We start from the raw sequence: 14,430 nt of genomic DNA, 5'->3' as shown, positions 1-14,430 counted from the left end.
AGACTAAACAGCATCATTTGCAAGACTTGCCTACAGCTGTCACACGTCAGACGCTCTCTGTGGTCTGCAGGTGCTAGGAAAAGCAGCCAGCCATGTTTGGAGGATACCAAAACCCCAAAGTGAGGTTGAGCTGTTCCATCTGTCCCCGGCCTGTGTGGCGAAAAGGCACCTCATCCAGAACCTGCCAGTTTATTCAATTACAGACAGTGCTTCACAGCTTACACAAGTGACCTTGTGTCTGCAGAACTTTATTTGCTAGGCCACTGTAAACCACTTCGGTATCTTTTCACAGCTGATACATCAAATAAAGCTAAAACTTGAAACCTCAATAAGGGTCATTGGGTACAGACAAGGCCTGTTCACCTGAATTTTTTGCTGCATCTATAAATAACATAGGCAGCCGAGACCCCTCGGGCCTACTGGGGATTTTGTGATATTGAAATAACAACAGGACTCACAGTATTTCTTAACATGACACAACTTGGCCGCAGCTTTATTTTAAATACAAACACCATTCCACAGGGTATACCCAAGCCCAGACGCCAGAAGAGGACGTCTGGGCTCCGCCCAGGGGTTATAAACCCCTTTTGGCTCCCCACCCACCTCAGCGGGGTGCTGCTGGGTGAAGGGAAAATTCCCTCCACACCCCGCCGTCACCTTCACGCATGCCCGTCGGGGCACGGCGCCATGTTAATGGCGGCTCTATGCACCCGGGGGCACGGCGCCTTGGTTAAAAACCAAGTCAGAGAAACTGCCCTGGAAAGCAGCAGAGATGGAGCTGTGACACTTTTTATACATTTAGGAAAATATATTTTTTAGGAAAAAGCCTAAAGCAGGCCTGAGTTTAGAGATAGGCAACATGGCTAGGATGCCGAATAACTAGGCCAAAAAGGAGCCTGCCTCCACTCATGCCTAAACACTGGGGTTCTTCCCTTGGAGCTGGGAAAGCAGGAATGGGGGTCATGGGTCAGAGGGCTGTCCAATCTTAATGGGGCCACCTGGGTTGTCCAAACCCCACAGGAAGACCCCTGTTCCCGCCCGCCTATCTGTCTAGATGGACCCTGGTAGTCTTTATGTGCTGCTAGAATCGTCTACTGTCATATGAGGAATTCTGTTTAGAAGGAATGGATCCTCAGGAGCTTTGTGTTCAGTTTTGGAGTTCAGTTTTGGAGGCCGTATCTTGCGAAGGATGTTAAAAAAATGGAAGCGGTGCAAAGAAAAGCTACGAGGATGGTATGGGATTTACGTTCCAAGACGTATGAAGAGAGGCTTGCTGACCTGAACATGTACACCCTGGAGGAAAGGAGGAACAGGGGTGATATGATACAGACGTTCAAATATTTGAAAGGTATTAATCCGCAAACGAATCTTTTCCGGAGATGGGAAGGCGGTAGAACGAGAGGACATGAAATGAGATTGAAGGGGGCAGACTCAGGAAAGATGTCAGGAAGTATTTTTTCACAGAGAGGGTGGTGGACGCTTGGAATGCCCTCCCGCGGGAGGTGGTGGAGATGAAAACGGTAACGGAGTTCAAACATGCGTGGGATATGCATAGAGGAATCCTGTGCATAAGGAATGGATCCTCAGAAGCTTAGCTGAAATTGGGTGGCGGAGCAGTTGGGGGGAAGAGGGGGTGGTGGTTGGGAGGCGAGGATAGGGGAGGGCAGACTTATACGGTCTGTACCAGAGCCGGTGATGGGAGGCGGGACTGGTGGTTGGGAGGCGGGGCTAGTGCTGGGCAGACTTCTACGGTCTGTGCCCTGAAGAGGACAGGTACAAATCAAGGTAAGGTATACACAAAAAGTAGCACATATGAGTTATCTTGTTGGGCAGACTGGATGGACCGTGCAGGTCTTTTTCTGCCGTCATCTACTATGTTACTGTGTATAATAGTTATTTTTGTATTTTTTTGTTTTTCTTATTGTGTATGTCTTTCAGCGTATTCCCAGCATCCTTGGGAGCTGTCAGTTTAATTTCAAATAACATCTCGTGTACGTGTTTCTATCTGGTTGGTTCATATATTGTGTGACTGTTGAGAGTGGCTGAAAGAATTCCAAATCCCTTGCTGTCACTCTTCAATGATTTGGTAGTCAAATTTTGAATTGATCCATGGGTTGCTAAAGATATTGTTACTTAGCTTGGGTACTTCAGAACGATTGGCCGGGGGGGGGGGGGGGGGGGTTACATTTTGTGTAATGTAGGGTACATCTACTCTTCCAAGCTATTCCAAAAGAAGGGGTCCTTTTCCAAAGGCGCGCTGAAAAATGGCTTGCGCTCGAGTAGGCGCGGGTTTTGGGTGTGTGCCAATCCATTTTTTTAGTTAACCAGTAAAAAAGGCCTCTTTTTTGGGGGGCCGAAAATGGACGTGAGGCAAAATCAAAATTGTCGCGCGTCCATTTTGGGTCTGAGACCTTACTGCCAGCCATAGACCTAGCAGTAAAGAATCTGGACGATAATGACCTGCGCACGTCCATTACACGCGCCCGAAAATAAAAAATATTTTTCAGACGCACCTAGCGGACGCATGCCAAAATTGAAATTACCGCAAGGACCACACGGTAACTCCAATTTGGCGCATGTTCAGCGCACTTAGGTGCCTACACAGCTTAGTAAACGGGACCCTAAATGTTTTCTTTGTGAAATAAATCTATTTCTTGGACTTAAATTTGACTAATATTTTTCTACAGCCTATAGGTGGCACTAGTCGGCTTCCAACAAACCATCGTGTTAGAGCTAACATACAACACACAATTTATCGCAGGAGGTTCATATATTAATATCTCCCTTAAAATATCAACTGTTCTTTCTCTAACAACTCCATTGCTTTTCCTGTGACACCACTTTCGTAGCGATTCTTCATTCCCTCCCTCCCTCCCTCCCACCCCCCATGTCCAAAATCATTTCATTGGAATAGGTTCATCCTGCTTCTTGGTCCTTTCTGCCCAATCAGAATAGCCTTCAATGGGTAGAAACACTAAGGAGCCGATGCACAGCGGCATCCGTTAAATATGGCTGCCGCGGGAAAAAAATACTGCGTTGCAAATAGCGACCAATGCACAAAGGGGATCGCATGCAAATGAGATGCACGGATCTCCTTTTGTTCATCAGTTGCTGTTTACGACTCAGCTGTCAAATGCATTTGACAGTTTGCACAGAATTCTGACCCCCCCCCCCCCCCCCACCCAGTGCTCCCCAAATCAAAATTCCCAGGTGGTCCAGTAGACCGCCTCCTGATCCTCTCGCACCCTCTCACAAGGTTATCAATAGAAATCAAACAACATTTCTATTGATAACCTTTAAGAGTGGACTAACACGGCTACCACACCTCTCTACCCTCTCACAACAAATCCCTGGTGGACTGTGGACCCCGCATTCCCCCCTGGCTACCCCAAGCAAAAACACCCTGGTAGTCCAGTGGACCCTGACCTCCCAAGCAAGAATTGCCCTGGTGGTCTAGTGACCCCCTCCTCGTACCTTAAAAACAACGGGGGCAGGAGCAACACCTCCTGCTTCCAGGTCTGCCTTATCAAAATGGCAGCGCCCACAGCTCCTTCCTGGTCCATTCTGGGATGCACTGGGCAGGGCTAAGCACCATATAAGAAAGAAAGCTCCTTATATGGTGCTTAGCCCCTCCCAGTGCATCCCAGGAAGTGCTGGGCAGGGGCTGGGTGCTGCCATTCTGTGCAGGCTCGGCACAGAGGCAGAAGGGAGGAGGAGGTGTTGTTCCTGCCCACCTGCCTCCAGGGGCATAGCTACTATGGGGCCACGGGGGCCGGGGCCCCGTAGATTTGGCCCTGGACCCCCCTGCCGATGACCCTCTCAACCCCCCCTCCTGCCGCCAACCCGCCGTCGCCGTCTGCTACATTTGCTGACGGGGGACCGCAATCTCTGCCAGCCGAAGTCTTTGTCCTTCGTTTGGTTTCTGAGTCTGACGTCCTGCACGTACAGGACGTCAGACTCACAGAAACAGAACAAAGCCCTGCAGATCGCAAGGCTTCGTTCTGTTTTTGTGAGTCTGACGTGCAGGACGTCAGACTCAGAAACCAAATGAAGAAAGAAGACCAGCTGGCGGAGGTTGGGGCCCCCGCCAGCAAAGGTAGGCGATGGCGGGTGGGGGTGAGGTCGAGAGGGTTGTCGGCGGGGGGGGGGGGGGGGTCAAAGTTGGTTGTGGTGGTGTTGGCGGCGGCAGCTGGGGGTGTCAGCAATGGCGGCGGCGGGGGGGGGGGGCTAAAATGGGCCCCCTCACCTCGGGCTCTGGACCCCCCCTCCCGCCGAAGTCTGGCTACGCCCCTGCCTGCCTCCAACATTTTTAAGGTACAAGGAAGGGGGAGAGGAGGGAGGGGCACTAGACCATCAAGGTGATTCATGTTTGGGGAGGGGGGATGGAAGAGGGTGCAGGGGCTTGGGGAGGGTCTACTGGACCGTGGATTTTTTGCGGGGGGTGCCAGGGATGCGGGAGGGGGGTTTGGAGTCCACTGGACCACCAGGGATGCAGGGGTTTGGGGTCAAGGTCCACTGGACCACCAGAAAGTTTATAGGTCGAGTGGGGTCAGGGGGTCCTAAGCACCTACCATGAGAAGCAGTCTGCTTGCACTATACAGTGTGCTCCCCATAACGACAGCTCCAGACCTGCCATAAAATTTAGCACAGTAAAAGGTAGGCACTCAAATCTGTGCATTGTTTGGAATGCTCATTTTAATACTAATGAGCTGCTCTTTGGGTTTCTGCCAGGTACTTGTGACCTGACTTGGCCACTGTTGGAAACAGGATACTGGACTAGATGGGAGCATTGGTCTGACCCAGTATAGCTATTCTTACGCTCTTATGCATAGGTTTTTCGGTAGCTGCTAACCGCACACGTTAGAGCCACAGAAAACCCCTTTGTGCATTAGTGGCTAAATAACGTTTTGCTTTAGACAGGCAACAACTGGTCTAATGCAAACGTTCACAGCACAGTAAGCTTTGTGCATCGGGCCCTAAAGGATCGCCGCTGCGCACCCCTCCCCCCCCCCGGGTGCAGCGGCAGTCCATCCCCCCAGGGTGCAGCACGACACCCCCCTCCCCGATGCATTCTTAGCTGCTGGGAGCAGCCACGCGGCTGTCGGCTCCACTGGCTCCCTCTGCCCTGCAATAGAAAGTAACCTGTTCCGGGGCAGAGGGAGCAGGGAACCAGCAGAGCCGACAGCCGCGTGGCTGCTCTCTGCACCCTCCAGCAGCATGCACCTGGGGTGGACCGCCCCCACCGCCCCGCCCTTCCTACGCCACTGGTGTGCATTTTTTTTTTTGTGCCCAGATAGTGGCATGAATGAGTGACCTGTCGAAGAGAGAAGTTTTCAATAGTTTGCGGAAGTTGGTCAATTCATAGACCGTTTTCAGGTTGCGTGGCAATGCGTTCCAGAGCTGTGTGCTTGTATGGGAAAAGGTTGATGCATGTTTGGCGTACAGCGCTGCGTATGCCTTGTAGCGCTATAGAAGTGATAAGTCGTAGTAGTAGTAGGAAGCTGTGGGCCTGCCTGAATATCAGCATTGGAGGCAGCAGAGCAGTGCTTTAAAGACACATGTCCCACCCCTGCTTCCAGGCTGTGAATCACCTCAGGGCTCCTTCCAGAACCAAATCTGGTCACTAGGTGTCACCATTGCGCAATGCTTGGGAGTCCCTTCCGTTTTCCCCCCTCCCCCACACAGGAGCTGTGAAAGTTGCTTGTTCTGAAGCCTTCTGGGGATCGAATACTAATGAATTTTCTTCTGCTTGAACTCTGTGTATTACCTTTACCTACCCAGCTTGTTATTGTGCGCTGGGACCAAAGAGGTCCAGTGCACCAGGGGCGTAGCTAGGGTTACCATATGGCTCCAGAAAAAGGAGGACGGATTGAGCCAGCCGGGTTTTACTTCCATTGCTTTCCATGGAAAGCAATGGACAATTACTTCCATGGAAAGCAATGGAAGTAAAACCCGGCTCCGTAGCCAGTCAACAGATTTTGGGTGGGCCTAGCCAAGAAGTGGGTGGGCACCAAGTGTTCTCCCCTTCACCCACCACCAAAAAAATCTCAGCTGGCAGGAAAACGCTTCTTTCCACCTTAGCAGTCTGCAGCAGGCACGCGCTGAAAACTGAGCATGCGTAGGTGCAGGTATCCTGGAAAATGGCGTTTTCATTAACATCAGAGGGAAGTTTTCTGCTGGCGGAGCTTGGGATCCCCACCTGCTACAGCTAATATGTGTGCTGCTGTTGGGTGGGCCCCGGCTCACCCAGGCCCACCTGTGGCTACGCCACTGCAGTGCACTGACGACACATCAAAAGTGATTGTCCTCTTTTAGTCACGACTTGCACTATTTATGAACCAGGGACTTTCATAAACCCTTTGATGCCTTAGTGCCCTTTTTACAAAAAATGTTATTATTAGCATTTACAATTAAACTTTCACTCCTGTGGCCCCACTGTCTCACGGCACAATACCATCCAAACGTCTTTGGCTGCGAGTGCAAAACAGTTTAGAACCCATTTTTTAGTTAATTTTTCTTTGCAAAAATATGAATGCAAAGGTTTTTTTTTTTTTTAAGTGTCTCCTACTCCACCCTTAATAACAGCACCCAGGAAAGCAGGTTACAGCTTACTCACTTCCTTACCGAGCTACCCTTCCGTAAAACAGAAGTAAAACGCCAGAAAAGAAAAAAAAGCCCACCGTTCCAGGGGAATTAACCCCACCAAGCCACAAAGAGATCCCCCGTCTCTAGCTGCCTCTTCCTTCCACCCACCTCGAGAATAACACAGCAGCCAGGGCTCGTTTGCAGGGCTTTAGGAACAGCTGCAAACCCAACGTGGCGACGGTGCACATTAGCAGCAAGTCCTTGCATGCCGGGCAGCCCAGAGTGAGGGAGGGTGGAGGAGGGTGGCTCTGTCACTCTCTCTCCTGCTTGTAGCCGCCCGGGGCTTCTTTGTTGAGCTCAGTTAGTGGCAGAGGGGGGAGGGGAGGCAGCAGCCAGTCACAGAAACAGTAGTGAAATATTCTTAACACTTTAAACGTCAATCAAGCTTAATGGAGTATAAAAACTCCCTCTGCCTGCAGCAGCCACCAGGCAAGCAGAAAAGAGACGGACAAACCCCAGATCGAGAGAGACAGAATTTTATCAGCAAGCTATATAAGAGGTTTTATTTTTAATCTAGAAAATCCTCTTTAAAATATAAAGGGACACATAAAAACCTGAGACTGCAGTTAATCGAGTGAGCTCTTGCAGAAACGTACTGTAGGATATCTTATACGTACATCCCTTCACTGGATAGACCCCTCTTTTTTTTTAAGTGCTGGCAGTCCTCGGCTCTATCTCATTTGAGCAATTTCCTGAATCTAAGAATAGAAATGAGCCGTGAGCCACTGCAGAAGACTGAAATTTGCTTAGGCGCAAGGAGCCATCTGGCTATAGTTTTCTTTTTTTCCTTTTAAATCTCCATATTATTTTTTTTAATCCTATTTTACCAACGTCACCATCGAGCTCACTTTTACCTTCGGAACCCGTTCACCAGCGTGAGGGGGAGGGGTGTTGCACTTTGACACATTTCGCCACGCTTTCGGGGGGGGGGGGGTGGCGGAGAAGCCGCTGCTGCAGCCCAGAAGACTCACTTGCCAGTGGTGGTGCAAATTGTACTGGTGTGGACTGGGGCGCTGCAGGGCAGGATGGACTGGCGATCGCTGGGCACGTTGCTGCTTTTCCCCGTGCAAATGGTGTATTACGTGCTCAAGGCGGCCGTGTACCTGGTGCTGCCCGCCCGGCCCAAGGACCTGAGCGAGCAAACGGTGCTGATCACCGGCGGGGGCAGAGGCATCGGCAAGCACCTGGCCCGGGAGTTCGCCCAACAGGGGGCCAAAAAGGTAAATAAGGGGGGAAGGGGAGGGGGCGCGCACCTGGCACTTTCTACTGCTGACAGATCCGTAGACCACCAGCAAAGCCGGGGACCGTGTTGTGATCCGGCTGCTGTCGCCAGGCTGTGCGTTTATGTAACCCTAATGCGTCTGAGAGGGGACATTAAAGGCACTTTGCACGGGTTGGGCTTGATTTGTTTTCGGCTTTGCTAGTTAGTACACGGTGTGCCAATTTCAGCTTGTGATGCATCTCAGGCTTGTTATTGCTGATGAAAAACAGAAAACAAGACCTGCCTGCTGCCTCGTCTTTTGCTGAGCAAGGAGTGCTTTCAAAAACTTGGTCACTGGAAAGGGGGGGATGACTTATTCTAATTAACTCTTCGTTTCTCGAATTGCCCCCCCCCCCCCCCAGGTCCATATGCTGCTGTTTACACTGCTGCCTGACCTGAGTCCCCCCAGCTGATACAAGCTTTTGCTCGCCTCTCTTCTTAATAAGCAGTCATACCTACCATGCATGCTCCCAGAGACTAACCCGTGCATGGGGGGGGGGGGGGGGGGGTCGGCCTTTTAAATAGCCCTCTTTAGTGTCCTTCATCTGTCCCCCCTCCTCCCAGGTCGTGTGCAACGTGCTTGGAGAAATGGGCTGGAAATACAGGCGAACAGCGAGAGAGCTAAGCGCTGCCTTGAGCCTCCCTAATGACAGGAAGCGAAAAAGCAGCAGCAAGCGTGGTTTGTGGTTTAAGTTGTGCCAGACGGGAGGGGGGCTCTGCATTTGTAAATCCGGGCTTGAAGCAAAAAAAAAAAAAAGAGGGTTTATTGCGCTGGAGATCGGCGGGGTTTCACAGTCCACAAATGTGCGTAAGAGCTTAGGGACAGCAAACGTGTCCTACGTGTAAAAGTTGATTTTGAGGGTAGCAGACTGTTCCTTCCTTCCAGCAAAACAACAGTCAAATTGCCTGAGCTTTTGGACTAAGGATCAGCAGTCAAAGTGTGCCTGTGTGTTTACGTAGCACATGCGACCTTTGCGGCCGATCGGGGTACTGCAGGTCACGCCAACCCCCATATTTAGGCTTCTCAGCTGTAGATAAGCAAGCCAAGTGCTTTCTGGCTGTTCCTCTCCCCTTGATTTAGATTGCTGGGTTTTGAATTGCTAGTTATGCCTAAATAGACAAAAGGGGGTTCCCCATTTTGGAGTAGCTTCTATTAGCGGTGCCACAAAATCGTGGCTGAACAATTGAGTGAGCATTATTCTATTAAAAGGATCTGAGCCCTTTATGGATTAGTGCTAAGGAAGGCCGCCAGACTGATAGCAGGGCAAAATGCAGAAGTATGCTGCAGGCCTTAGTACCTCTAGCATCAGAAATGTTTATAGGTGATTTTTGTTTTTCTTTGGTCTTCCAACTGCTTTGGAACCAGGGCCACTGTGAGACGCAGAGGGCCCATGGCAGGACCTCTGGTTGCCTGCCACCCTGCCCACCTCCTTACCTTCCTGTGTCTGACTGTGCATCCTCCCCCAGTCTGTCTTCAACTCCTGTGTGCCCGTTAATGCCATAACCCGGGACACCCAGGTTATTTATTTATTTATTTTATTGCATTTGTATCCCACATTTTCCCACCTATTTGCAGGCTCAATGTGGCTTAGATAGTATTGTTAACATAGTTATTCTTCCAGTATATCAGGTATAGTTAGTATTGTGTAGAGATTAATTAAGGGAAGAAAGAAGAAGGAAGGGATTTATTAGGGTATTTATAGAAGGTGGGCTTTCATAACTGAATGGGTTGGTGAAGTGGATTAGTGTGGCTATAGGTTCTCATTGTAGGCCTTGTTGAAGAGATGTGTCTTCAGAGATTTTCGAAAAATAGTTGTTTCGTTGATTGCTTTTAAGTCTGTAGGTAATGCATTCCATAACTGCGTGCTCATGTAAGAGAAGGTGGTGGCGTGCATCAGCTTGTATTTTAGTCCTTTACAGCTGGGGAAGTGCAGGTTGAGAAATTTACGAGATGATCTTGTGGCGTTTCTGGGAGGTAGGTCCACGAGGTTTAGCATGTAGGTTGGGGGCGTCTGCGTGAATGATTTTGTGTACAATCGTACAGATCTTGAATGCAATGCGTTCCTTAAGTGGGAGCCAGTGAAGTTTCTCTCTTAAGGGTTTTGCGCTTTCATATTTAGTTTTTCCATATACGAGTCTGGCGGCCGTATTCTGGGCCGTCTGGAGTTTTTTAATAGTCTGTTCTTTGCAGCCAGGTTATCTTGATGAATACAGTCATCCGGGTCCTGGCACACAAGAGCAGGAGAGAGACAGATGCAGAAGCAGGCAGGCTGGCAAGAAGAAGCTTGCTAGCGCTGGGTGCCCCCCTCCCCCCATTGGAGGCCAGGCCTGGGGAATTTTGACCCCCCCCCCCCAGCTCCCCGTTTCACCAGCCTTGTTTGGAACCAACCCCTATCTTCCCCCCCCCCCCCCCAGCGTAGGTTGAACACCTAGGCCAGGGGTTCTCAACCCAGTCCTCAGGACACACCAAGCCAGTCAGGTTTTCAGGGTAGCCACAACGAATATGCACGAGACAGATTTGCAATACAAATTTATCACATCACATTACATTATATTGTATTTCTATACTTCTGATACTGAAAAGTTCAATGTGGTTCATACACTTGGGAATCACATCAAAACAAACTTCTTAAAAAAAAAACATTGTCTTCAAACTTCTCTTAAAGGGAAATTAAACAAAATCTTAAAACATGGCTGTAATTCTTTCCAAATTCCGGGAGCCTGATAAGCAAGCAGTTTCTCAGTTTTAAGCTTTTAACACCTCTTAAAAAATAGGAAACGTAAAAGGAGAAATATGTAATGCTCTTCTAACTCTAATAGAAGTCGTACCAAGTACTCTGGGCATATTCATTTCATTGTGGCTATCCTGAAAACCTGACTGGCTAGGTGTGTCCTGAGAGCCCCTGAACATCGGTGCCAAATAGTGATCCTGGAAAGGGCTCAGCACTGGCTCCGCTTCAAAAGGGCACTGCCATGGCACTCTGGCACCCTTCCCTGCTTTGCAGTCTGGCATATGGATGCCAGAATCTTAAATACAGCCATACTCGGGGACTGTAAATGCTTCCTACACTGTACCCGTAGCCCCAGCCAACCAAAGAGCAGAATCAAGTAAAAAGTCACAAATACCCGGCAGGGCAGTGGTCAGCTTTGCCACTGATCCGTCGGTCCAGCCCTGCTCAGTGGTCCTTAATGAGCCTTAGAGTCCGAAAAGACGGCTTGAAGGGCGGTATGATAGAAGTCTATAAAATAATGAGTGGCGTGGAACGGGTGTATGTGAATCGTTTGTTTACTCTTTCCAAAAATACTGGGATGGGGGGGGGGGGGGGCATGCAATGAAGCTACAAAGCAGTAAATTTAAAACGAATCGGAGAAAATGTTTCTTCACTCAACATGTAATTAAACTCTGGAATTCGTTGCCAGAGAATGTGGTAAAGGCAGCTATTTTAGCGGGGTTTAAAAAAAAAAAAGGTTTGGACTGCTTCCTGAAGGAAAAATACATAGACCATTATTAAAATAACGGGGAAAATCCACTGCTTAATTTGTGGGATAAGCAGCATAAAATGTATTGAACTTTTTGGGATCTTGCCAGGTATTTGTGAGCTAGGTTGGCCACTGTTGGAAACAGGACGCTGGGCTTGATGGACCTTTGGTCTGTCCTAGTGTGGCAATACTTATGTACCCACCCCATCTTCATCAGGACATTTCGGATGAACCACTTTGTCATGTCTGATTTTGTTTGGAAATCATTATGTCAAAGCTCCCATTCCGTGTGTGTGTGTGTGTGTTTTAATAACAGATCTAGTCTTGTGGTTTGATAATGGGCATAATAATATCTTTGCTGCAGTTGGATAATAGGTTTTTAAGCCCCTCCTATCCTGCCTCTATTCTAGGGGTTTTCAACTCAGACCTTATGACACACCCATCCAGTTAAGTTTTCAGGAAATCTACAACGAATATGCATGAGGTAATTTGCATACATTACCTCCATTGTATGCAAATCTATCTCATGCACCTTCATTGTAGGTATTTTGAAAACCTGAGTGAGGCCTAAGAACTGGGTTGAAAGCCATGATGCAGGCTGGTGTGACTCTTAATGAATTGGACAGTTATTTACGTGATGCAGGCAATGATGTTTTCATTTTTTTGGATAAACAAGCAAAGGTGCTGGCCACAACTGGTACAATTTGCATGGGGGATCCTGCTCCCAGCACATCTTCTGAGAAGACATTTTCTATTGCAGGAAGGACTTTGGAAGACAAGAGAGCTAGACTGAATCCTGAGATTGTTGATGACTTATTATTCATGCACAGATTAAAAAATAATAACTAGAGAATTGTCATGTCCCCTACCTCAACGCATGCGGCGTTCTCAGGCTGCGCAGGGTCCCGTCGACACGCACACTTGACTGGCACAGCCCTTAGAAATGTGTATTTGGTTCTCTGACTGCAGGCTCCTTAATTGCTTTGCTTCCACCCACCTGGGTCTGCTCTTCCTCTGCCTGGCTTCCCTTGCTTCTCTATTGGTCTTCCGGTTCCTCCTTCCCTTGCTCTTGTCCTATGGCTGTGCCCCTTCTCCCTGCTGATGTCAGACACCAGCACTTTATCAGCTGAGCTCTCCCTAGACTCTTTGCTTTGGCTTCTACTTTGCTAGGTGTTACTTGCTCAGTAGTGTGCTTCTCCTCTACTTTGTTCTTCATTGCTCACTGCCTGTACCTGGATTACTCTTGTGTCTGCTGCCTGCCTACTGACCTTGCCTGTACCACTCTCGTGTCTGTTGCCTGCCTACCAGGGGCGTAGCCAGATGGCCAATTTTGGGTGGCCCTGAGACCAAGGAGGGTGGGCATGGAATTCGTCTCCCCCCCCCCCCCCCCCCCCCGGTCCCCCTCCAGTTTGCTCCTCTCTTCACCCCTCCCTACCCAGAAACACCAAATATGAAATACTTGAGCTGGCGGAGATCCCAAACCCTGCCAACTGAAGATTTCTTCCTCCTCGAGCAGTCAGCACTCTTCCAAACGGCAGCCGGCAGCACTTACCTTAAACTGATGCTGCTGCTGGTAGGCTGTGCATGCTCTGTGCTTTTGCATGTGCAAAAACTGAGCATGTGCAGAAGGGCCAGTCTCAGAATCAGCTCAAGGCAAATGCTGCTGGCTGCCCAAGGAGAGAAAATCTTCAGCTGTGAGGTTTGGGGATCCCCACCAGCCACAAGTGTGTCACAATTTTGGGTGGGCCTGAGTCCAAAGTGGGTGGGCCCCGGCCCACCTGTGGCTATGCCACTGCTGCCTACTGACTCTGCCTGTACCTGGATTACGCTTGTGTCTGCTGCCTGCCTACTGACTCTGCCTGTACCTGGATTACTCTCTTGACCTGCTGCCTGCCCACTGACTCTGCCTGTACCTGGATCACTCTCTTGCCTGCTGCCTGTCTGGCCGTCACGTTCATCACCCCGCTTCCTGCTCCATCTCGTAAGCCCTGCAGGCCACCCGCACCTAGGGGCTCAACCTCTGGGGAATGGCAGTCAGCGCAGGTGAAACCTAGGGTTGTCCGGCCGCCAAGCAGAACCTGGTCCGAGTACCGGGGTCAGCAGCGCTGTACTTGGTACAAGAACTCACAGGTCTGACAAGAATGACACGGGGACAGCTCTGTCCCCATCCCTGCGGTTACTGTGGGTCCCCGTCCCTATGTCATTCTCTGCTGCGGTATGCCTCCTGAGGATCCTCCCCTTCTTCAGTGCAATACCTTTTGCTCCACCTTTGGCTGTTCAAAAGTGGTTGGGTCATGTAATTGAGCTGCAGAAAACTGCCACACCCAGCAAGTCAGGTTTTCAGGATATGCGTACTAAATGTGCCTGAATTAGATTTGCATACAATGGAAGTAGTTTATTTTGTTCAGCGCTGCGTAACCCTAGTAGCGCTCTAGAAATGTTAAGTAGTAGTAGTTCATACAAATCGATTTCATGCATATTCATTGTGGCTAACAAGAAAACTGATTGGCTGGGTGTGCCCTGAGGACTGGATTGAGAACCCACTGCTGCTCCTGCAAGTTGCATGACTGCATTGTCTCTTTCAGCTGCCATATTAAGCAGGTCAGAAGTTGAAGAGGTTGTAGGTTCGTTTTCTCTGTTACATTATCACCCGCTATCCTCCATATTCTTCCTGACATCACATTCTCTCCTTCCCCCTTCCAAAATGCCTCCAACAAGGAAGAAACCCTGGGTGAGCATTTTCTTAGATGCTGCAGCTCCCCTGTGGACTTCCCTCTTAGATCTGAACCACAGGGAACCCCATATTCTTGTGAGACCCACTAGCACCTCATGGTTCTGAGGTCAGACAAAAATCGTACAGGAGGAAATAGCAGATAAAAAACGCTGCTTACTGGCAGGAGGGATAGCACAGGTGATGGAAGACTAAGTACAAGAGAGATCAAGACTTTGCTGCAGGCAAGAATGGCTATGGCTCTCTACTACTACTTATCATTTCTATAGCGCTACTAGACGTACGCAGCGCTGTACTTTCTCTCCTCCCCCTC

The 14,430-nt window shown here is 49.5% G+C and overlaps 1 protein-coding gene across 1 annotated transcript in view; it reads left to right on the top strand.

Annotated features, from left to right (window-relative positions):
• The first annotated feature begins 7,237 nt into the window (after positions 1–7,237).
• The window catches only part of DHRS3 (dehydrogenase/reductase 3), a 46,656-nt gene continuing 39,463 nt past the window's right edge, over positions 7,238–14,430 (top strand). Inside the window, exon 1 of the mRNA XM_030185709.1 lies at positions 7,238–7,865. Within this exon, the coding sequence (XP_030041569.1) occupies positions 7,671–7,865 (195 nt within the window). The 5' untranslated portion in view covers positions 7,238–7,670. The remainder of the gene's footprint in view (positions 7,866–14,430) is intronic.

The sequence above is a fragment of the Microcaecilia unicolor genome, chromosome 13, assembly GCF_901765095.1.
Source record: "Microcaecilia unicolor chromosome 13, aMicUni1.1, whole genome shotgun sequence".
In the NCBI taxonomy this organism is placed as follows: domain Eukaryota; kingdom Metazoa; phylum Chordata; class Amphibia; order Gymnophiona; family Siphonopidae; genus Microcaecilia; species Microcaecilia unicolor.
This window is presented reverse-complemented; position numbering and strand designations above follow the sequence as displayed.